The following is a 23700-nucleotide window of genomic DNA, read 5'->3' as shown; positions in this document are numbered from 1 at the left end:
CAGAAGTGCTGGAGCCTATCCCAGCTGCCATTGGGCAAGAGGCAGAGTACACCATAGATAAGACGCAAGGCCAACATAAATTCACAACTTTAGGTTGCTTTCACACCTACAGGATTTAGTTCGATTAAATCGCACTCAAGTTCGTTTTCCCTCTTAGTGCGGTTCGTTTTGTCCGGTGTGAACACGGTAATCGCACTCGAGTGCGCACCAAAACAACCGCACCGAGACCCCCAAAACGAGGTGGTCTCGATCCGCATCATCTAGCGAACTCTGGTTCGGTCCTCCTGGTGGGAACGCGTACCGAACCAAAACGGGACCAAACGCTATGAATCTCGTGTTTTGAGGACTTTGGGTAGAGTGTAGATTCACATTTCTTTCGTTTGTCCAACAAAAACATGCAGCCTGATTAATGGAGGACAAATGTGGAGACGTGAGGAGGTGAAGTGTCTCACAGACACAGGTCTGAAGACTCTGCACATCACAACTTTAGACAATTTACAGTCACCAGTTATCCCTTACCCAAATCTAACCTACATATTTGGATGGTGGGAGGGAAGGGTATCCAGGTCCTTCTTGCTGTGAGTTGAGTGCCACCCAACACGAACACATAACAAACTAAACATCAATCAGCCTCAACAAATAAATGACTTTGCTCTTATATTCTGTCAAATTCATCTCCATTCAAATTTGGATGTCACGTTTTTACACAGCTGAATACTTGCAATACTTGCCTTGATCATGGCCTTTACCTGTCATGGGGCCCCTGGGTAAAATATATATCACATACTGTAATGCATGCAGCTGCTGCTCTACAAGACACGATTTGCCAATAGCGAGGGGTCAGACATGTGTAGTTGTTTAAAATTCCTAACAAACTATTGGTACACAGTAAATGAGTATTTAGGGAATTCAGGGTGTTGAGTCAAAAAGAAATCACAATAATAATTTTAGTAGTAGTAATTTTGATTATTTCTGACAATTACGACAGTACCTGAACGTGGCATTGGCTACTACACGGGAACACGACATTTTACGACACTGCGTGGCTTTTTACGGCAGAACATGGCGCCGCGCAGCAGCGCTCTGCGAAGTGTTGAGTAAGAACCGTTTCTCTGTCGTTTCGTCTGTGAGCTCGGTAACAGCCGCATATCTCCACTGTGCCCGGCTCGAGCTGGTGACAGGAGCAGCGAGGGAGCAGGTGAGAGGGTGGTGGTGACATGGCGGCGCAGGGGGGAGGCGTCCTGTTCCAGGAGAAGGTCAGCAGGCTGCTCAGCAAACGGGACGGGAAAGCTGTCCTGAAACCCAACAGGCCTCTGGCTCTGAGAGACGCTGTAGCGAACCGCAAACTGAAGAAAGGAGGTGAGACAGCCGAGGACTGGGGGCTCCGTGATGTGATGACACCCGCTCCGAAACGGTATCTGACGAAGGTCAAGTGCAGACGCACAGCGGGAGGTGTTGAAACAGTAGCACAGAGTGGAAGACATGCGGTGATTCTCACGGTGGAACGGGATTTTTAGCCAAGTCTGACAAAAAACACTGACTGCTTATGTAGGAAATAATGATAAATGTGCGAAAACATCTTCTATACTATACTATACTATAATACTACTACTAGGCATGTAGTAGTATTATAACCAGACCAGATAGTGTGATGATGAGAGCGAGGCGCATGTCGTTTCCATTATTCTCTGTGTGTGTGTGTGTGTGTGTGTGTGTGTGAGAGAGCTGCTTCTGGTGATGCAGTTTAAACAAGGAAGCGTGCTGATGAGGACTTCATATACACAGCCAACAGAGAGGGAGGTGGAGCAGGACGGTTATAAACAGGATCTGTCCACAAGCATTTCCTCCCCCTGAAGCCCTGTGCGTTCTAAATGTGGCCAAACAGAACCACGTACCACCTGACAGGAATTTACTGGTCATTATTGTCGTTTAGACTGTTAGAATTATAATTATAACTGTTATAGTTAGAATTTTGGCATTCCCTCTCCACCATTTTCTAGTGATAACAATCTGATTAAGTGAACACACCTGATCCAGGTATTCAGCAGCGTGTAGGGCACAAGCACACGAGTACCAGGGTAGTTCACCCCTGCTTAAGAAGTTCATTGGTCCTAGCAGTTATTGGGAGAGAGAGGTATGGTATGCCCTGGAAAAGTCTTCCACCCCTAGTGACAAGTTAGTGAAAAGTCTTTTGTCAGCAGTTCAAGCTCCAAACCGTCTAGCTTAGATAACGTCATGTGCGCCACAGCGTGGTAATGGCTTGGTGAACTACAGTGAGACCGGCCCTTCCCAGGTTAAATCTTTCACACTTGTTAAGACACAGCTGATAATGGAAGTTCTAAATCGTGTGAACCTTTTTGTCCGCAGAGGCCACCTGTATCACAGAGATGTCGATGCTCATGGCCTGTTGGAAGCAGAACAACTTTGTGGACGGCCTGTGCTCCGACGAGGTGAAATCCTTCTACACTTGTGTTGAGAAGGCTCAGGTGTGTTAAACTGACGCACAGGAAGTATCACTTCAGAAAGTACACACAATCAGTAAAGTGTCCTGGAAATCACAAATGTTCTTGTGGTGCCTTTGTGCACAGGCTATGCTCTAAAAGAAACATTATGCCTGGTGTGCCTGATACACTGCTTTCAAAAACAATACAGGATAGATCATGTGTGTTTTCAAAGGCCCTATCTCCAACAAAACAAAAAAACAGTGGTATGACTCTGAGTTTCTGGGTGCAGAAGCTTGCGACTCTCCTTGGTTATGTACAGTTGTACTGTTATAAAGACAATGTTATTAAAACACATTGGTAATATATAATCTTATTTCACAGGCTGCTATGAAGGATAAATCGGAGAAGAACAGCCACCAGGGAGGACGCCTGCACCCAAAACTAGCCACAACCCTTCTGAAGAGATATCCCAACCTGCGCACTGAGATCTAGGAAAACAAACTGTTTAACACGTTTCTGATACAGACTTGAAATATGAAGGTTGAAAGGAGGTGATTGGACTGAGCCTCGGTCCAAGTTGCTTAATTTTTTGGCCCCGTCAGAGTCAACGACTGTAAAATTGAATACGTAATTCTGAAAAGGGTGATTTCAACACACTGCACCACTCCTTTAACATGTAACTTATGGTTTCCAAAGGTTATTAAATTAAATCATACTGCTGACCTGTAACATCTGTAATGTTTTGTGTTCACAACAGCTTGGTTTATGCTTTGAAATATAAATGTGACTTTCTCCTCATGCCCTGAATTGGCTCTGATGCAAATGACGCCGTTTTGTCTCGGTCCAATTTAGCAGAGTGGTCTCGTTCATTGCAGAGGAGTTATTAGTGGTTGTGATGGAATTATTCTTCTTGGGTTTCATGGCTCCTGGCCCAGGAGCTTACCGTTATCAGTGAACTCTTAAATGCCTCGTCATTCATGTGGATCAGATCGGTGGCTTCCTGAATGTATTTAAACTATTTTTAATAAAATCATCCTTCACTGTCTTTCTTTGACTGTACTGAGTACTGTTCGAGCACTTTCTGCTGGCAGTGTTTTTAGTTTATGAATATATTTTTGTAGTTGAAAGTGTTGTTCACTAGGATTACGTTGTTTGCTGTTGCTGTGACTTTACAGCTGATTGTCAAACAACAGCTGTTTCAATGCAAGAACCTCCCAAATTCACATCATGACATAAGCACCATGTTATACGACTATCTGCAGACTGTTTTCAGAGTTTCTAACAGAACAAGTCAATGTTTCCTTCATCGCAATGTTTTCTTGCAGTTCGTTTCTGGTGCTGAAAATGACATTTTGTTAATGATCTTCTATTTGTGGGTTCAGTTTCATGTTTTGTCTGAGGGACAGGAAGGGTTTTGTGCCATGTTTGCACCCAGCATTGACAAAATGTGGTATTTTTGCTGTGTGTTGGTTTATCTGCCCATCATTATAGAAACCATTTCCCCACCCTGCTTATCACTTCCTCCCAAATGTCTAGACAACAGAGGAAACTCCTCCACATCCTACAGCAATCAGTCTCTGTTACAAACACTTCAGGCTGCTTTTTTCACTACTTCATACCAAATTCATTGTTTTGATTTGTCTTTATTAGAGTACCTATTCAAACTAAAGATCATATTCATCAGTGATTATGCTGATGCTAAAGCTTATCTAAATCTGAAACCTTTACTCACACATACTATACAAGAGGCACATGGAGGACTCAAAGTCAGACAACATCAAACTCATTCCAATGTGGAGAGTGAGGAGATCAAGCTATGGACAGCATCGGGTGCTGAAATGAAGCTTAGTACAAAAACTACATTTCCATAATGAAACAGTGCTATATGTGTTATTTCAAACATCTAATTCTGTTGTGTTGTTACCCCAAAATTAGATTAATAACAGTGGACATTACAAAAGTTAAAATACCTGAAAACCTTTGTCAATAATGGGCTCCTACATGTTTACACATTTGTCTGTAGCCTGGGAAATAGTTGACACACAGGAAGGCGTTTTTGCAACTTCAGTATAATAAAACAACATTCAGTCCTGCACTTCGTTAGTAACAGCATACAAAACCATGGTTAGGATTTTAAGCACACTTACATTACCTCCAGCTGAAAAAACAGCTGTCGACAGCATGTGGCCAAACTTTCCATGGCATCCGCTCATATTGAATCAAAATCAAAACCATTCAGTTCAAATATTAGCAGTTAATTTGTCATAAACGTCATACGTACATAAGAAATTTACCAATTATTTTCCCAGCTCAGCTGTCCGGTATATCCTAATACCTAAACGGTAGTGTCTTGGCAGAATAATCACATCTTACTCATAAGTTTGTAATGGTATGAAAACCTTTTGACGGCACACTTTGGACATTTTTACATAATATACATATAAAACCAAGTTACATTCACAAACAAAATTAAGAGCCATATAACAGTAGGTGCAAATTTCTATTCTCTCTATTAACCACACAACTACATAAGTTCCACCTGTTTTGGTTACTTTGTCATAGATATCTGTATTGATGTTGTTTTCAAGGTTAACGTAAAGGAAAGATTGTATATATAGTTATAAATAATCTAAACATGTTAATTGCGGATTGCGGTCTAAAGGGTGAACGTGGGCTAAGCACATCCACCTCACCAATTTCTATAGCCTTACTTTCAACTTCTCTGAAGAGCAAACAGCTTTGTGCTCTAACTTTGTAAGGAGGCTCCACTTCCCAGTAACTTGTATTTATGTACAATTTGGAACTTGGAATCTGCAGTTATTTAGAAATGGCTCTAACACACATTCCTGACTCGTGTAAATCTGCCATTCTCTTTCTCAGATCTGCACTGAGCTCCTTGGGCTTTCCTATTGTTCTGTGTGTTGGTCGGTCCAGTGAGTGTAGTCAGACAAACTCTCTAACTCTCTAGCTTAGTTATTAGTTATCTTCATAAAAACAGATGAGACTAAACTCGTGACCTACTAACTCTGAACTAAACATAATCTGGAAACATTATTTGTATGAACACTACATCATCTTGACATTAAAGTTGTTTTCACATGAAGAATTCTGGACAATGTTTCAGGTCTGGACATCGTGTAGAGTTGTGCTTTTACACATGTAGCGCACAATAGGAGACTGTTCAAGTCAGCTGCGTTCTCACATGGGGAGACACGCTGCTTTTTTTTCAGTAACCTCTGGGCCATCTAGCTTGGACATTTGCATTCTCTGTAATGCAAATGAAGAAATGAAATGATGTTGATGATTTAAAGTAAATTTAAAAAAAGTTGAATTTGTAGATGAATTAAACTTAATAAGAGATAAAAAAAAAAATAGGAGATTATAGATTTCAGCACAATCCTTATTTATGAGGCTGGTGGAACACATCTGGACTGGACTTGTACAGTCATGTTATCAGCAGCATGGAGTTGTCACGGCAGTAGGTCCACAAGTTCATGTTGAAAGAAAAGGTTTTTATCAGGAACTCAGAAGGTTGACGTCCTGAGAAACTACACTCTTATTGGAATACCTGTGTACATTTGTGCGTACATATTAGTACTGAGTAAAGAAAGTGCTACTTGTACTTCTAATTTTGCCATTTTTGGCAGGTACCTGCACTTTTACTTGACACATCCCACACCATGAGATAAGATTCGTCAGCTCCAGCCTTAATTCATCATCGGACTAGTTCCTTAGTTTCACCTTCAGCAGCAGTAGTACTTTAAGTGTGTCCTGACTGGTTTTATATCTAACTGCTGACAGCTCTGCTCTTCATGTGGTCTTCAGGGACCTCCGGGCTTTTCACCGCTCTGGCGCACCAGTCACGTAATAATAACTGTGGCCTGTATTATATTACATCTGGCTTAGAATAAACTGTGTATCGATAAACTATTTATATTATAGTCTAATGCCAATCATAGCTATAAAAGCAGGAGAAATTCACACCGTTGAGTTAAAAGCAGCTGGTGTGTGTGTGTGTGTGTGTGAGAGAGAGAGAGAGAGAGAGAGAGAGACTGAGTTATGTCCTCTTCTCGCCAGCAGCGCGTCATTTTTAGCTCTGGAGCTGCTGGATCGCCTGGAGTGAAGCGCACAGCCGGCGTGTTCTTGTGTTCGTGTGTGCTCGTGTGTGCTCGTGTGAGTGTTTTCCCCTCGATGTGTGATCGCTGCAGACAGGACAGACTGTCACACGGCGGGGCGAGGCGCTGAAGGTGTGGAGGAGATGGTTTATTCAGCGGGATGCAGCGGAAGAAAGTCGTACCCGGGTTCGCCCGCTGCCGTCTGCTGCTCCTGGCTCTGTGCGTCTCCGCAGAGGTAAGCAGACTGGATGGGATATAAAAAGCTGATGTTTACGAGCTGTCATGCAGCCCGGGCCAGGTTCAGTCACGCACATGTGTCAGCTGAGTTAGTGAACTGCAGAACTATTATTTCCACAGCTCCATCCGTCAGTTCCTCATGAGAACAGGAGACAGAGCTGTCCGAGGCACTTGTTTCAGAGCAGATGTTCCTGAACACATCACATCAGAGATACTAGAAGCCAGTGCAGAGTCCCTTCACAGTTGTAGGTGTCCTGCTGAGCTGCTGTACACTGGAAGATGATGAGGTGGAAAGATCCACAAGTAGACCAACACTTACAAAGCATACAATGACAAGGACAAGCAAGTGGGTTACTGTTCAACTTCCAGGTTTCCTGTATAAACTAGCCATAAAATGTGATGTGATGTTTACCGAAGTCAGAAATATCAACAAACACAATATTTCTAAGCTGATAAATCCCAAACAGTCCTGATCTTTCCTGTCTTTACTGAACAGTAACATACAGAGTGATGGTGGAAAGCTCCCTCCATGTCATTCCACAACACGTCTATTGGGTGGAGGTCTGAGCTCTGCTGGGCCACTCCCAAAGGTGGATTTAGTTTGCTCAAAGCCAATCTGTATTTGATTAACTTCACTATTTAGGGCCCTGCTGACCCACTTTAAGGGGTGAGAGGTAAGGTCTTAGCTCACTTTTTTTTTTTTTTAACTTTTTTACTGTGCATCTGATCATATTTTTTTCAAGATGATAGAAAATCAGGAACAGTGGAAACTAGATCTTGGTGCAACAGCTTTCAGCAGGAATTGTGAAATGGGTAGAAGGCCGTGGGGATGCTTGAAAGAGTTTTATCACCTTACTCTTACCCTTCTGTCCCTTTTGTCTTTACCCGGTTAACATTAGATATAATTTTAAGCCAGGCTCAGATGTTGTATTCTGATGACCTCCTCTGTCTCAAATAGTTTTTAAACCTCCAGATTCTGTCGACTCTCCACTGTTTACTACTGTCAAACAACGTGCTTGTGCACAAAGTCACTGATTCAATTCCAGATTCAAGATTCAAAAAGGGAAATTGTTTTGCCTTGTTACAGACATAAAGAAAAGGATCCACAACCAGAAAGGATCCACACCAACACAAATACAGAATAACATCAATACAGAGAACTCAATATATACACAATATGTAAGATGGATGAAAATAGGTCAATGATTATAGTTCAAGGTGGAAAGACAACAGATATATGACCATATATTTTCAGTTCCCCCTTCTCTTACAGAAGGGAGAGACTTTGTAAAGACTGATGGCCACAGGTAGAAAGGACATCCTGTGTTCTGTGGAGCACTTGATGTTAATGAGTCTTTGGCTGAACGTGCTCCTCTGTCCAGCAGCGCACTGTGTAGTGGGTGGGAGGGATTGTCCATTTATATTGAGTTGGTTTTAGTATTGACGTGGTTGAGTCCACACCAGTCAACAAAACTGTCCACCACTCTCTGATACTCTGTGAAATCTCCACTCTCAATACATCCTACAACTATCTTCAGAGAATTTCTGAAGATGACAGGACTCTGAGTTGTACCTGTGGAGCACCTGTGCTACAGACCACAGTGTCACCACACAGTTCTGCAGGTGGACGTATTGGGGGCGGTTAGTGAGGTAGTCCATGATCCAGGAAATCAGGGGAGTGCTGACCTGCATGTTTTTTAATTTTTTTAAATTTTATACAAATTTAATAAAATAAAAATGTTTATAATATAATATAAATTATATATTTTCTTATTTAAAGATTTTTTTTGTTTGTTTGTTTGTTTTTTTTTGTTTCTCTCCCAGATTAAAGCTTAGCTGATCATTAGCAATCTGTACTGAATTACTGCTATGAAAATGAACAAATCCGAGCTGAGTGTCAGCACATAAAAGATGAACTGAGTTTACAGCTCTGATCCAGCCTGGGGGCCTAGGGGTCATCGCTGAGAAGCCCCTATGGCAGGGGAACCTGAAAACTTTTAATGGGGTGACCAACTTTACTTACTTTATATGGAATGATGGAACCTGCAGCTGTCAGTGGAAAGTCTCAGTGGCTCCCAGCCAGGCACATGAGGGGGTACCTGTGGAGTGTGACATCTTTTTTTTTCACCACTGATGCCTCAACTCACTTGGTAAATAAACCATGGATTTGACTGTAGCTATGGGCTGTGTGGTGTGTAACTGCTAGGCGATTCAGTGCTGTGTTACTGAAGGGAAAAATGCATGAAGACTATTTGAGAGAAGGATACTGGAACTGTCTGAACCAATGATTGGTAGTCTACTCATGGTGGACTCATGGACCATGATGATCAATAATCGGATAATTGTTTGCATGGTCTCTGTGTGTTCTGGGTAAAGATGAAAACTGACATTACATCGATCTTCTCTGATCTGAAGGTGGTAACTTCGAAAATGACCTAAAATTGTTCAAGTCAGTGGATCAAATGGCAGCCTTTCTAAAAACTGGTTGGACAAGGTATTTAAAAAAACTTTAGGAGCTATAGAGCTGGAATAGAACTAGATGAACAAAGCAGTTAATTATTTGTGAAATAGCAGGGAAGGGAGAGGAAGGAAATGTAAGGGACAAATTAATCTGTTTACGGTCTCCGCCAGTATATCTGAAGCTATACCTATTAAACTAACAAAAGATTGCAAAACAAATAAGTACAGTACGATACAGTCTTTGTTTAACTGGTGGCTGGTTACTTCATATTATCAGCAGGTCAAAGTCTACATTTGTTTTTGTATATATCATCTCACTGCTGATAAGTGTGAAAGTGAAAGTCCACAGTATGGAAGCCTATGTCTGCCACTAGAAGAATAACATTTTAATGTTAAAAATAATAGTGACAGGTCAAAATTATGAGATAAAAAGATCATTAGTCAAACACATAAGATAAAAAGTGAAATTTCTGACATAAATATAGATATAATATACTGTAGATTTGTATATATGGGCTTCCACAGCTCTTTCAGGTACAGCTGTTACAGACATACCAGAGTTGCTTTAAAAATGACTTACACCACCATGATAAACACACATTATACAACATTTGAACATTTTCAGAAAGCTCATAGAAGACAAAATAAGTTACTTAAATATTTAGTACAAGATTTTAATGGTTTGGTTTGGGGGCCCTCTGGTGGCCCCGGGATCCCAAGCAGCAAATGAAAGCAGAGGGTGTGACAAGAAAACTATTAGTTGGATATTTAAATATTGAGTAGTAGTATGACTGACTTTATCTGTCTTAGTCTGCCATTGAAAGTTGCCACAGAATCAGAAGGCCCCCATCCACCACAACATAAAAAAAGGACAGTCAAAGTTCAGGAATAAGAGTAAGGGCATTAAGGACATGAGACTCAGCTTTATGAATAAAACCACATTCAGACTTCAGGGTTAAGCAGATTCCTAACAAACTGTTGACTGAGACTTGCTGGTGACTGTAGTTGAGGAAGAGCTGGCATCATCAGTTGCAAAACCAATTTAACAACAAGGAAATGTGCTCCAGGGTGTTTTAGTTCTTAAGATGAAAGTCAGGTCTGTGGCATGAAACCAGTGGAAAAGCTGAGCAGTGTAATAAGTGCCATGTGTTCATTGTTTTTGTAACGCTATATTTATTCAACTGATCATGTATTTTGTTCCACAGGTCTCTGAAGGTGGACACTTAAATGTCGTACAGAGTGCAGGTAAGGTAAATTGTAAATGGTCTGCTCGTATGTAGCACTTACATATATACTACTTTATTGATGCTTCTCATTATATTCTCATTCACACACACCGAGGACAGAGCTACTATGCAGCTGGCCTGACCCACATTGGGCAACTTTGGGTTCAGTGTCTTGCCCAAGGACACTTCAGCATATGACAGGGGGAGCTGGAACTAAACTCACCGCTCTGCCTCCTGACCCACAGCCACACAGGGGTCATTTTACACGATTATTAATGTGTGTGTGTGTGTGTGTGTGTGTGTTTGTTTGTTTTGAGGCACATATATTAATTGAAACTCACTAAATTGTGTGGTCTCATACTTTTAACCCAAAACCAGGACTTGAGGAACTCTGCGTGCATTTAGACAAACTTATGAAAGCTATAGCCACTTGTTAGGAGACCTTCTATTGTGTACAGTATTTTTTATCAACCCATGTTTTCATCAAACTCTATCTGCTCTTATACTCCCTCTAGTTATGTCATCATTAACAATACCTCCCATCATTTTGGAGTGCTCCAATCATTTAGGTTGGAGGTCTTGTTGGGACCCCCAGCAGCAGCAGCAGCAGCAGCAGCCTGTATATATGTGCCCATAACACATTGTCCCAATTAAAGTGCACTTCCTGTAGATGATGTGATTTTCATGCTTATGGCAATGAACCTTCACTATTAATGGATAATAAAATATTCACTGACTTTACAGCTGTCAGACACTCCCACTGCAAAATGGATGAGTTGACTCCTGTTTGGCAGTCGTGTTAGCAGGAACACACACGTGCAAATGTTGAATAATTGACAGCAGGATTCTGAGTAGGTCAGAGTTGTTCTTGTGTTTTCGAGCCTCACCAGAAATCACTTTTATAGATCGGTTTTACAGCTGGCAGAGCTTCTGGTTACTATTAAACATCTTTTCACGGCATTGTCTTGTTAAACGCCATCTGTCCACCAGATGAATGTGTCATGTACTTTAACTCCAAAGAAGTTGTTCTGGTCACCATAGGATCCCATAACCTGAAGAGTTCAAAAGCAGCTTGTAAACCCACTGATAAAGTGTGAAAACCAACAGTCAGCTAATGAGTTGTACAAAAGATCACCTGAGGATCATCCTGGAAGATCATGAAAGCTTCTTTTTGGGAATGGTCAACTCTGTTCTGTTTTTTGAAGCTCTGTGTGAGCATAAAAAACTTAGCTGTAAAGTTTAAACACAGTTTCTGACCAGCAGTATGCCCATTCTACTTCCACAGAGAAGCAGAAAGTAGTAAGACTGTAACAAGACTGATAGTTGACCTTGTCAACTCACATCATGTGCACATACAGCACAGTATCATCAGCATAGAAGCGAACATTTATTCCATGATCATTTACAACTTTATTAAGCAAAGCATTAGTGAACTGACATTTTTCACAATTATAAAAGAAAATTCTAGAAGAAACCAGAGATTATTTAATTTGGGATCTATTTCAGTTTTTACATTAACACATAATGTTGAACAAACAAGTAATTTGTCAGTAAGGAGTTCATAGACAGTTATTTGACATTTACTGTAAGTAGCCAAAACAGTTTGTGGCAGTTTGTAAAACTGCATGGTGTATTTACTGGAATAAGATATCCTGTATTATTAGTAGAACATTTTGGTGTCCTGTGCTTGTAACAATGTGATGATCCAATTGTGGACTCCTTTTTTTGTTTTGTTTCGCTGAACATCAGCCTGATAAGTTTGTGGACACGAAAAAGTAACATCTATCAAATATCACCTGCAACTTGCTGAGCAAAAAGTCCTTAATGTTAAATCTGAATTAAACACTTGTCTATTTTCCCAGCTACAATGAAAGCTGTTCACTTTCAGCAGGTTGGGGCATCCCCAGAATGTGAATTATTACATAAGGACTGTACAGCTGACTGAGTTATGCTGTGTGTCTGCAGATCCACTCCACTGTTCAGAAGGCGTCTCAGAACTCGGCTACTATAATGGCTCTGTTTCCCACACGGACTCAGGCTCTGTGTGCTTGAGGTGGACAGACTTCCCAGACTACATGCGGCAGTACCCTGGCCGAGGCCTAGGAGACCACAACTTCTGCCGAAACCCAGACCAAGAGGCCAAGCCCTGGTGCTTTTTCAGGCAGAGATCCAGCGCCATTGGCTGGGCCTACTGCGACTGCCGTCAGGGTGAGCTGAGGGCAGGTTCCAGGTATCTGAGTCCGGGTGGATCGATGTACAGATAGTATAAAACAGCTTTATAGCAAACTTCAGACAAACCTTATATCTGGAACTAGAGTCATCGATGACCTGGATGATTGAGAATCTTCACCGAGACAAACCTTATAGTCTCTATTACTCCCTGCACTTATCACCTCAACAATAGCCCACAGTTTCCATTTGGCACTACTACACTGAGAACAAGTATGGCGTTTTTTCCATGGCTTGTAACACGTTAATTTGTGTTTCATCTGCAGGTGCAGCCAGGTTGGTGGGGGGATCCTCAGGCATCAGTGGGCGTCTCGAGGTTTACATGAATGGCCAGTGGGGGGCAGTATGTGACACACACTGGAGCGACCGTGACGCCAGCGTCATATGTAGACAGCTGGGACTGGGGTATGAGCTCTTCATCTGAATGGGTTTAAGGGTTTAATATAATATAACATTTAACAGACACTATACACTATACACACATACTGAGAGGTGTTTTAAAGTGTAGTATTTTCATTGAAATATTCAGCTCTTAGCCCAGAATCATCACTCGGTTCTAACACCTGACAGTGTAAAGCAATGAGAGAGAGAGTCACTGTACACTAAAGACAAATTTTGAGTTACTTCCATTTTTCACTTCTCTGTCTTTATAAAGGCAATATTATATTATTATTATTATATTATATCCCTTCTCTTTTAACAGACGGCTATGATTATTATTACTCTTTATAATGAGCACTTGACTAGATACTTTGAGTACACTTAGATGGTAATACATACACACTTCTAGTTGGCACAATTATCAGAAATCTCCCATATTATTTACTTTCTTTAATATTTTTCTACTGTCTCCTTTATTTGACCTTTATTTGAATGGTGCCTTCGATACGGGTTAATACAATTCATAGATTCAGAGTAGAACTTAAGATCATTGCTCCTACTGGTCTTTGACATTGTGTGAGGTTATGCTGTAGGTACAGAGGAGCAGTGTCCAAGGAGAAGGAGAAACCCAATAGAGGAATACTGTAGAAATGAACTGGATGTGGCTATCTGCAGTAACTTAGCATCCCTCTAAGTTCATATGACTTTTACATCTGTGTGCATGTGCTCTCCGTCCAGGGAGATTGGTACAGCTCTGCAGCATTCCTACTATGGCCCTGGAGCCGTCTTCCACTATGAGCGCCTAGGTTGCCGTGGTAATGAGAATTCCCTACTGGAGTGCCGGAGCAGGAAGTTTGTCAGTGGTGACTGCAACCATGGCAACGAAGCAGGAGTGGTTTGTGCTGAACCTGAAGGTGAGAGCAGGGTGTGACGAGTTATACAGTGCCTGTGAACGTAGTACCAGTTAAAGTAACATATTTCTGTTTAGTTGTTTGCTCCTAGTGCTTCACAAGTTCACCTTGTCATATTTCTTATGCACATTCTTGATGCTGCTCTGTTCATATGCAAATACAGTAAGTAAAACATGGCTGCTGTGATCACCCTTTGCATGTAGACCAGCATCAGAAAACAACAATATTAATATTATTGGCTTATCTTTTGCTTTACCTTGTGATCCTTAGGCACTGGCCTGCCTCTGAGGCTGGTAGGAGGCCTGGAGGACTTCGAGGGCCGAGTCGAGGTGTACTATAATGGCAGGTGGGGAAGCATTTGCGACAGCCAGTGGGATGACACTGATGCTGAGGTGGTGTGTCGACAGTTGGGCCTCGGGTAAGAAAACACTGCTGTTCCACAGCTGCTACACAAAGGATGTCAGGGTCAAATCTCCAGCTGTGGCACATTACTGCTATGTCTTCTCATCTAAAGCTCCAGTTAATTTGTATGTAAAGTGAATGCATGACTAAGACATGAAGACACTCTCTCTGTCTAAAGGCACAAAAGACAACTGGACAACAGTTTTTAACACTGGTGGATTGGCAGAAGAATTTAGTTTTAATCCACTTAGAATTTCACTACACAGTAAAATAATTATCAGGACAATATAATGAAGTATTACAAGTTACACAGTAGTGCTCCTAAAAATATGCAGTAGTTTTTAAAACTGGGAAATCAACATGTTGTGGAACACAAGATGTGGATCCTGGTAGACAGGGACAGGTTCAGCTGTACTACAGCGCACCTAGATCTGCTAAATGGTGTGCAACTCAACACACTTACACTGCATCTCGTTTATTCACCCATTCACACACACGCTGGCAGAGCTGCCATGCAGCTGACTTGACTCACCAGGGGCAACTTGGAGTTCAGTGTTTTGCTCAAGGACACTTCAACATGTTACAGGAGGAGCCAGGAATCAAACCAGATGACTTCTCTACATCCTGACCCACAGCCGCCCCCTGCTTCGCGCAGATATTTCAGGGGAATAAATATAAATCTCACACCATCGGTTACACAGTTGTGTGCAAAAGTCTGGACATCTTTGTTAAAATGATATATTGTTGGCACTTTTTTGATGATGTGGAGGACTCATTCAGTTCAGATGATACAATCTGGCTTCTCAGCCAGGGTTCCTCCAATGATTTCATCCGAACTACAATCATTCAGGTTTTCAGGAGGTCTTTGTGTTGTAGCTAGAAGCAAAGAATTGTTTTAACACAGGGAAGGCAGTGGGACGTTTTATGCTATTCATATAGATGTACTCCCCAAATTTTAAGTTTCACTTCTTTGAGACTGACCATATTTGATCATTAGTGCCCACAGAACTACCTGGCTACTTGTTGTGCTTCAAACTTAACTTCGTATGCACCAAATCAACCAATAACACATGTCTACATGTGGTGTTGGTTTGTCCAAACCAGCAGGGGTGTTGCAAAAGCGTGGAAGGACCCCCACTTTGGACGGAGCTTTGGCCCTATCTTGCTGGACGGGGTTCAGTGCACAGGCAATGAACTTTCTCTGGCAGAGTGTCCTCAGAACAAGTGGGAGCAACACAACTGTGAAGATGCAGGGGTGTCCTGCAACCCGTACACAGGTCAGAGCCAGCAAAAGGAATACATACCAACTCACAACGTTCAGTTTCAACACACTGCAGTCATTACTGTGGTGAGGATAAACAAATAAGACGCCAAAGAAACATACTGAAACATACTTTCCTTGAGTGCATGAGTGATTGTGTTATGATTCAGCACTATATAAAGAAAAGTCAATTAAGTTGAATTGGATGTGCTCTAGAGTCTTAAAGACTTTTACTGTAATCTCCCAAGCTTCCTGTACTTAACTGTACCTTGTCTTTAGTGATGAATAGCAAATGCTAGCATGATAACTGAGTTGGTGAACATAGTGAACATCATACTGTACCTGTTATGCAGCGGTGGGTTTGTTGTGGTCCTAGTGTGTAGGTCGGTGCATTCTTTGCTGCATGTTAACAAATCTACAGAGGTCAAATACGTAGGCAGCATGTGAACTATTACAGTATTGTTGTTTTCCTGTGTGATTGCAGATGGTGCAATCCGACTGGTGGGCGCAGGGAGTGACAGAGAGGGTCGTGTCGAGATTTACCACCAAGGACAATGGGGCACTGTGTGTGATGATAACTGGACCGAGCTCAACGCCCAAGTAGTGTGTCGACAGCTGGGCTTCAGGTCAGTGGGCCAGTGCATCTGGGTGACTTGACCTTAGGATGAGCTTGTTTTCTTCCCTTCTATTTCATTTAAGTCATGTGCCATCACGTCTGCACATGATGATTCTAACACTACTGATTTCTTTACGCTGATAAAGCAACATAAACAGATTGTCTGAGCCCCTAAACTGACCTTTTCATGTTCCCTTGCCCCGCTAGGGTGCTGACATTGATCTGGCCACACTACATATGCATATTTATATTTCTCTCTCTCTCTCTATATATATATATATATAGATAGATATATCTATATAAGTCTGTATTCAGTTATATTTTGTAAGGTCTAAACACTGCAAAGTGCCTTGAAAGTGCCTTGAGATGATTTCTGTTGTGATTTGGGGCTATACAAATAATATTTAATTGAATTGAATTGACTTAAATGAGAGAGGCTAAGTGCTAACAACAGAAACAAGGAGACATTGAAGGCAAATTAGAAGCACCCCCGTGACTTTTCCAATGAATGATGTTTGATGTCCTTTAATGAACCATGTCAGCAGATATTATCATGGAGTCATGAAATGCGTTTAGCCCTTTAAGTTAATGATGTTTTGAGAAGTGCTATAAGGACATTGATGTGAACCAGATTGCAGTGGCACATGGTTGCATATCCGATAAAATTCATATAACACAAACACATGACCATTAAATTAAAATGAATGGGACTGACTAACTGACACACTTCCTGTGTGTCAGTTAGTATTCTATGAAATTAGACTGTACTTATACTATACTTAGTTTCTATGGCTAAGTCAACCACATAACTGTGTTTCCCACAGTGACCAGGGTTTGGTGATCATGTACACCAATATTACAACTGATAGATTTTGTATGGTTTTGTCTACAGAGGCCAAGCAGAGGTGGCCCCTGATGGAGTGTATGAAGAAGGTCGTGGGCTGATCCTGCTGGACGAGGTCCAGTGTCAGGGACCAGAGGCCAGTTTACTGGCCTGCAGACACTCTGAGTGGGGTCAACATGACTGTTCTCACAGTGAGGATGTAGGTGTCCGCTGTGAGAGGGGAGGTGATGCCATTGACATACCAGGCCTGTTGCCTCCTAGTGGTGAGGAAACACATTGATAGCTACTGAAAAAAATCCCAGTATGAGTGACTCAACAGTGACATGATTTTCCTGTAATACTCGTGTACAGGCCCGCTGGTGCGTTTGGTTGCTGGGGAGACCAGGAAGGAGGGTAGAGTGGAGGTCTTCATTAATGGCCAGTGGGGTAGTGTGTGTGATGATGGCTGGAATGACATCAATGCAGCTGTGGTGTGCAAACAGCTTGGATTCACGTTAGTACCATTACATCTTCTTCTGACATTCTCACAGCACTCACAGAGTCTCCAAAATGGAAAGGGTTAATCCTCCTCTGAAGATGAACATGCCCTGGAAATGTCATTAATGTACAGCCGCACACAGAAATACTGTGACTTTTTGCATGCAAAGTAAAACTACACAAATAATCAGGAGGCATTAAAGGCATGAAATTAGTAACATAATCATTAACAAATGTTTCAAATGTTGACTAAAACATAATAGAAACATGAAAACGACACAGCTCAATAAATAATGCATTCTACAATACATGCATTTTTAAGAGATTTAAATGAAGTGATTGAGCTAATGTGTCTAATATTCTCTGCTATGATGGTTGTTAATGTTGGGGTTATGTGTTTTTTTTTTCTTTGTTGTTTGTCCCTGTTAGATGTCGTCCAGCAGCATTTTGAAATGTTTGAAGTTGGGATAAGATGTATTGAGGAATATTTAGAGTTATGGTAATCCAACTAGAGTTTAATAAAAGCATAGATCACACTTTCCAATTTAATTTAAAGTAGGAACTAATGGGCCTATGATAGCTTGTGATTTATCTGCATGTGCAACATTTTAAAAGCCTATTTTACCATCTGTCATGTAGATTTTGTTTTTCCATTGTTGGAATCAAAAGAATAAATTTATTTTTTTTGTAGAGTCATCTGCATCCAACTGGAGACTGGAAACTGATACTCATGTTAACAAATAAGCGGTTTCTATTCAAATTCAATTCAATACAACTTTATTTAGTCATCTAAGGGAATTAAAAGAAGCAGCGTGACTTCCAGATTAACAGATACACAAACAGTAGCTGGTCACAGAGAAGAACAATCATTCATTACATTAAAAGATTTAGTTTAAGTATTATCAGTTTTCTTCTCACTTTAGTTAATATCAGGCCTCAAATAACAAAATATATTTTTAGATAGATCAAAATAGTCTATAAACAAAACTTGAGCTGAATAATATCACACAACCAGTTTCATCAGCAGAAATATATGAACTCAAAATGAGGGTTTGCACAATAGTTATGAACATAATCTATGTTCACAGAACAAAGGGAAACATATAATCGTGATGCTGTGTGTCTCTGTGTGCCGTCCCCTCAGCGGCACGGCCAAAGCTCGCTCCATGGCGTACTTCGGTGAGGGTCAAGGTCCCATCCACCTGGACAATGTTCGATGCTCAGGCACTGAGACATCCTTAGGCCAGTGTCCAGCTGAGGGTCAAGATGTCCATGACTGTCGCCACAGTGAGGACGCTGGTGTCATCTGTGATTACACCCTGGATCCTGTGGGAGACAGTGCCATGGCAATGCAGGTCTGTGGACTGAGATTTAATAATAACCAGCGTCGCCGGCGTAGAATCATAGGAGGAGATAAGTCACTGAGGTAAGCATCCACACACAGCACTCTGGCTTCAATGGAACATATGTAGATTATCTGTCTGTCTGTGTAACACAAACACACTATTCCAGTAGGTACTGAATAATGACTTTAAAACAAGCCAAAACAGAACTGCTTTGTTTATTTTGGGAAATATGCACATCTTTCTATGATAATATGGACACATTTTAGTTCACTACTATCATTGTGAGGATATTTTGCTTGGTCCTCATACGACCCTCACAAGACCCTGTGATGGTTTGGTATTTAGGTGTTACACCAATGAGGGTTCTCTCAATTATAGAAAGACAAGTGTGTGTGTGTGTGTGTGTGTGTGTGTGTGTGTGTGTGTGTGTGTGTGTGCCATTCATAGAGGTATGTTGCAGCTGTTTGAGAAGCACCCCCGCCCTGACAGTCCAACTCAGCTTGTGTGTATGTGATTTCAGGGGTGAGTGGCCTTGGCAGGTGTCTCTGTGGCTCAGGTCACAGTCTAAAAGCAATCATCCTCTGTGTGGAGCATCACTTATCAGCCCCTGCTGGGTTGTAACTGCCGCTCACTGCTTTAAAAGGTAGGAGACAGCTCCCTCTGATGGTCACCTGTTACAGCTAAAACAAAGAAAAACCAAAAAGAGAATTTTTCAAATGTAATTGTTAATTTACCATTTGTGAAACCTTGCTAAATTGGGTTTAGAAAGTGCCGTCATTTAATTGATCATTAAATCACGGCACAGAGCCAGGATGTCTTGTGTCCACTCTCAGGTTGTGCAGCAGTAAACAGACTGTCCACACAAGTCAGCAGTTGTTGATGCAAGCTAACAAGTGCTGTAGAAGCATCAGAGAAATCTACAAATGTCTATTTCACTACATTTGCGTATATTCAATAGCTGGTCACTGCTGGCCGCAGTATACAGAAGCAAAAATGGCTGTGTATGTGGTGTACCTGCATTGTAGAGAAAGTACTTGATTAGTCGTGTTATGTGTAGAGTCAGGGGTGAGTCAACAACAAGGTGAGACTTAAAACAACTTCTTCATTAACCTTACGCAGATCCTAATTGAAATCACACTACTGCTATGTCAGGTTCAGGTATTGGATGGATCAGGGAGTTTTTACTCCTTGCTCAAGCAGTTAAGTTGATGACTGGATCTCTGACTTCCTGTTTTTCAGAAAGAGAGTACTATTTATCATAACCTCAGTAATATCCAACTCCTTTTTTGTCTTTCATTTCACCTTTTCCTTTGGTCCCCCAGATTTGGCATAGACCCAACCCGCTATGTGTTACGCCTGGGTGACTACCATACCGAGGAGCAGGATGACTTTGAACGCACCTTGTCCCCTGAAAGCATCATCATACACAAAAAGTACCACAGTCAGGGCTGGGAGTATGACATCGCCCTGGTGCGGCTCAAAGGCACAGAGGGCAACTGTGTGTCATTCAATCCTCACACTGGTGCAGTGTGTCTACCTGAAACAGGAAACAAGTGGGAGAAGAGGCCTGCTGCCTGCGTAATTACAGGCTGGGGCATTACAGGTAAATTTGCTGCTCTGACCCTTGCATTGGCAAAATGTTGCTACTACTTCCTGGCACAACTTCTCCTACTGTAAAGGTGCATAGATAAGGGAAAGCAAACCAAAACTAATCGATTATTTGTTAGGTAAATGGTCTGCACTTGTAGAGCGCTTTCCTACTTAGCTGTTACTCAACGCACTGCATCTCATTCACCCATTCACACACACATTCACATAATGACGGCAGAGCTGCTGTGCAGCTGATCTGACTCACTGGGGACAACTTGGGGTTCAGTATCTTGCCCAAGGACACTTTGGCATGTGACATGGCAACCGGGAATCAAACCACCAATCCTGTGATTGGCAGAAAACTGCTCTACCTATTGAGCCACAGCCAACTCTTGGTTAAACTAGTTGGTTAAGAACTGAAGGCCACAAATGTACAAACAATAATTGTAAGACACAACATGTAAATAAATTAGGCTCATCTTTTTCTCTCTACTTACTGTTTCCTCTTCCAGACTCGGACTACTCCCGGACTCTACTTCAGGCCTGGGTTCCCCTGCTTCCTGCCTGGAAGTGTAAAAAGCGATATGGCAACCGCTTCACCAGCCGCATGTTATGTGCTGGGAGCCTGTCAGAGCGCCACCGCGTGGATAGTTGCCAGGGCGACAGTGGAGGTCCATTGGTTTGCCAGGGTGAGGACGGGCATTGGGTGCTAACGGGAGTCATCTCCTGGGGTCACGGATGTGGTAATCCCTCCTTCCCTGGGGTGTACACTCGTGTTAGCAGGTTCCTCCGATGGATTGACAAGGTCATCAACAAACCCTACAAGAACTGATGATGAAGAATAACATTTACCAACACTGGTTATCGAGTGTTATTACATGGCTGCAGCCTCTACTACACTGTGGTCATGTTGTGAGATTCTTTACAAAGCATGTAAATAACATTGTATGTACAGTAATTAATGCGCTGTGTTGTGTCCACTTATCATTAATGGTAGAGACAGTGATTAATGCACAGCAAGTGGTAGAAGGATGTGTTATGGATTTAACATTTGCCCATACTGCTGCATTTGCCTGTTTGTTGTACCTTTTCATCTAACCAGTTCCACAGCTGCTTCTTCTTTCATTCCACACTCACTAGATGGTATTTAAAATGGTTTTCTGCCAATGCAAATGTACTAAGTAGGTGCCATAACAATAAGGTTGTACTGCTCCCAGTGGTTTGCCTACCAAATGCAAGGCTGTTCTTCTAAAGCAGCAGCAGCTTGAGGGTAAAGGTTGTCATATGGTCTAGCCTGATCCCTAAGAAGCAGTTCTCTGGTGTGAGACTGAAAGATAATGGTCATGTCTGGGTGTTACAGATATCTGGTTACAAAATTTTGGATCTGATCTCAAGTGAACTAGTAAAAAACCTGCCAAAGGCAACAGAATGGTCATGTTAACTCACAGAACCAAACTGTGGTAATAGAAATTGGATTCTTCTAGGAACAACGTGGACCCATGAGGACCTCTTCTGGTACACTGTACAAGGCACAAATAATAGTTTGACAATCCAATCCAGTTCTACACATTGAATTACATTGCACTAGAATGGATGCCTTGAAACCTCACTGGGTGCACTATACATGAGAGCTTTATATAATCCAAATGCACTTAAAGAATGACAGTAAAGGAGGAAAACAGATGCATCTGAATAAGTGTGTGCTGAATGTGCTATAGTACTGAATTTGTACATAGAGTACTGTGATTTTGCTTGTTTGATTCACATTCCAAGTGTGCCTCTGAAGCCAAACCATTAATGACAACATTGGTAACTAATAACAGGTCTTTGAAATACCATTTAGGGTAGTTACATGCTGTGTCTGTAAACCTAAATCAACTTATGTATGTATGTATGTATTTCGGTACAATTCAGAAATGTGTTGCTAATTCAATAATAGTTATTTAGCTTAACTAGTTAGTCAGAGTTGGACTTGGGCTTTGACTAGCAGTAACAACAACAGCAGTGGTTGCATACAACCACCATCTTGGACTACTGCATGAACACATGCACTTTTCAGACATAACATGAACGTACCAAAAGGCTCTCAACAGTGGCTTATACCCAAAACCTGAATGACCATTCAGACAAAACAAGAACAAGTCCTGAGGCCCTAGACCCCAGGAGCCTACAGTGACCTCAAGTTCCCTGTTTAGTTTCAAGTTTTTGATAATTTTCTGTGTTTGTGGATATGGAAATGTGTATATTATCTACCTATTACTTATTATCGTTGTCATTTTAGCTGTGCTTACATGGTGGACAATCTCAAATTAACTTAGTATTTATTTTTATGAATAATGTACCCACTATATACCGAAATAGGGAATCATCTACTGTAGAAACATACTGAAGGGCTCATCTTCATGACAGTATAGAGTACACTTGAAGTAGTCACAGGTGCTATGCCTGCAATTAGAGCTTGTCACTGTACTTCTACATATGTCTTATCAGTATTAGAACTATGTGATGCCAAACTGTGTGTGTAAAACTGTAGTGTTTACAATAAGCCACACTTATGTTATGTATTCTGTTCTGCATTGCCAATGCAACTTTCATTTTTTTAACCTTTTAATTTATTTGGAAAAAGCTGTGCTTATGTGGTTAAGCTATATTTATTTAAGTTGTGTTAATTTTAAGATGGTTGCATTCCACTATAAGACTAATTAAAACACTGTCATATAGACATTATATCATATCAGCCTCACAACACCAGTGTTTAACAATAACACTCAAGATGGAAACTAGCTGACTAGTCTCTATTCAGAGTTAAAGTTCTCTTTGCACAAACCACTCATTAAATCTCTCAAAACAAATGAATAAAGGACATTTCCACAGCACTAATTTCATCTCTCTACTGTCTTCACTTTCTCACTGTGAATTTATTCTGTACTTGAATGAATTTTAAAACTCAATACTTCCATGTTTAAAAGCCTTTCAGAAGGGGGAGTTATACTGTGTAAATTACTGGAACACTTTTACCCTGAAACAGATTGAGGAGGTCTATTATCTTACTTTACCTTTAAGCCACTCTCCTTCTTATAGATGTGTTTTTTCACATGATTGATTAATTAATTTTGATTATTATGTCATGCATTTTCAAATGCCCAGTTCTTCCAGGTTTA

General features: G+C 41.3%; 2 protein-coding genes across 4 annotated transcripts; both read left to right on the top strand.

Moving 5' to 3' along the window:
- Positions 1–1042: 1042 nt before the first annotated feature.
- chchd1 (coiled-coil-helix-coiled-coil-helix domain containing 1) lies at positions 1043–3489 on the top strand. Of its 2 annotated transcripts, XM_026353663.1 has the most exons (3): positions 1043–1359; positions 2368–2486; positions 2826–3489. In XM_026353663.1, the coding sequence occupies exons 1-3, from the start codon at positions 1218–1220 to the stop codon at positions 2934–2936; spliced, it is 372 nt and encodes a 123-aa protein (XP_026209448.1). In that variant the 5' UTR covers positions 1043–1217; the 3' UTR covers positions 2937–3489. The 2 variants fall into 2 exon arrangements, with proteins under 2 accessions (XP_026209448.1, XP_026209449.1); XM_026353664.1 differs by lacking the exon at positions 2826–3489 and having other exon boundaries at positions 1043–1414; positions 2368–2482.
- A 3048-nt stretch (positions 3490–6537) lies between these two features.
- si:ch211-51a6.2 (neurotrypsin) lies at positions 6538–22864 on the top strand. Of its 2 annotated transcripts, none has more exons than XM_026356142.1 (14): positions 6538–6794; positions 10462–10501; positions 12448–12690; positions 12978–13116; positions 13831–14006; positions 14274–14421; positions 15513–15682; positions 16151–16292; positions 17175–17389; positions 17478–17619; positions 18748–19029; positions 19470–19592; positions 20272–20552; positions 21052–22864. In XM_026356142.1, the coding sequence occupies exons 1-14, from the start codon at positions 6720–6722 to the stop codon at positions 21369–21371; spliced, it is 2496 nt and encodes an 831-aa protein (XP_026211927.1). In that variant the 5' UTR covers positions 6538–6719; the 3' UTR covers positions 21372–22864. The 2 variants fall into 2 exon arrangements, with proteins under 2 accessions (XP_026211927.1, XP_026211925.1); XM_026356140.1 differs by having other exon boundaries at positions 15510–15682.
- The last annotated feature ends 836 nt before the right edge of the window (positions 22865–23700 follow it).

This window comes from Anabas testudineus, chromosome 15 (genome assembly GCF_900324465.2).
Source record: "Anabas testudineus chromosome 15, fAnaTes1.2, whole genome shotgun sequence".
Classification (NCBI taxonomy): domain Eukaryota; kingdom Metazoa; phylum Chordata; class Actinopteri; order Anabantiformes; family Anabantidae; genus Anabas; species Anabas testudineus.
Note: the sequence above shows the minus strand (reverse complement) of the source record. Positions and strands in the feature narration are given on the sequence as shown.

Excerpts from the sequence above, each read along its gene's own strand:
- chchd1 (XM_026353663.1), top strand. The coding sequence starts at position 1,218 with ATGGCGGCGCAGGGGGGAGGCGTCCTGTTCCAGGAGAAGGTCAGCAGG. Across the intron at positions 1,360-2,367 it reads CCGCAAACTGAAGAAAGGAG|AGGCCACCTGTATCACAGAG; the intron begins GTGAGACAGCCG and ends TTTTGTCCGCAG. Across the intron at positions 2,487-2,825 it reads CTTGTGTTGAGAAGGCTCAG|GCTGCTATGAAGGATAAATC; the intron begins GTGTGTTAAACT and ends CTTATTTCACAG.
- si:ch211-51a6.2 (XM_026356140.1), top strand. The coding sequence starts at position 6,720 with ATGCAGCGGAAGAAAGTCGTACCCGGGTTCGCCCGCTGCCGTCTGCTG. Across the intron at positions 10,502-12,447 it reads AAATGTCGTACAGAGTGCAG|ATCCACTCCACTGTTCAGAA; the intron begins GTAAGGTAAATT and ends GTGTGTCTGCAG. Across the intron at positions 14,422-15,509 it reads TGTCGACAGTTGGGCCTCGG|CAGGGGTGTTGCAAAAGCGT; the intron begins GTAAGAAAACAC and ends TGTCCAAACCAG.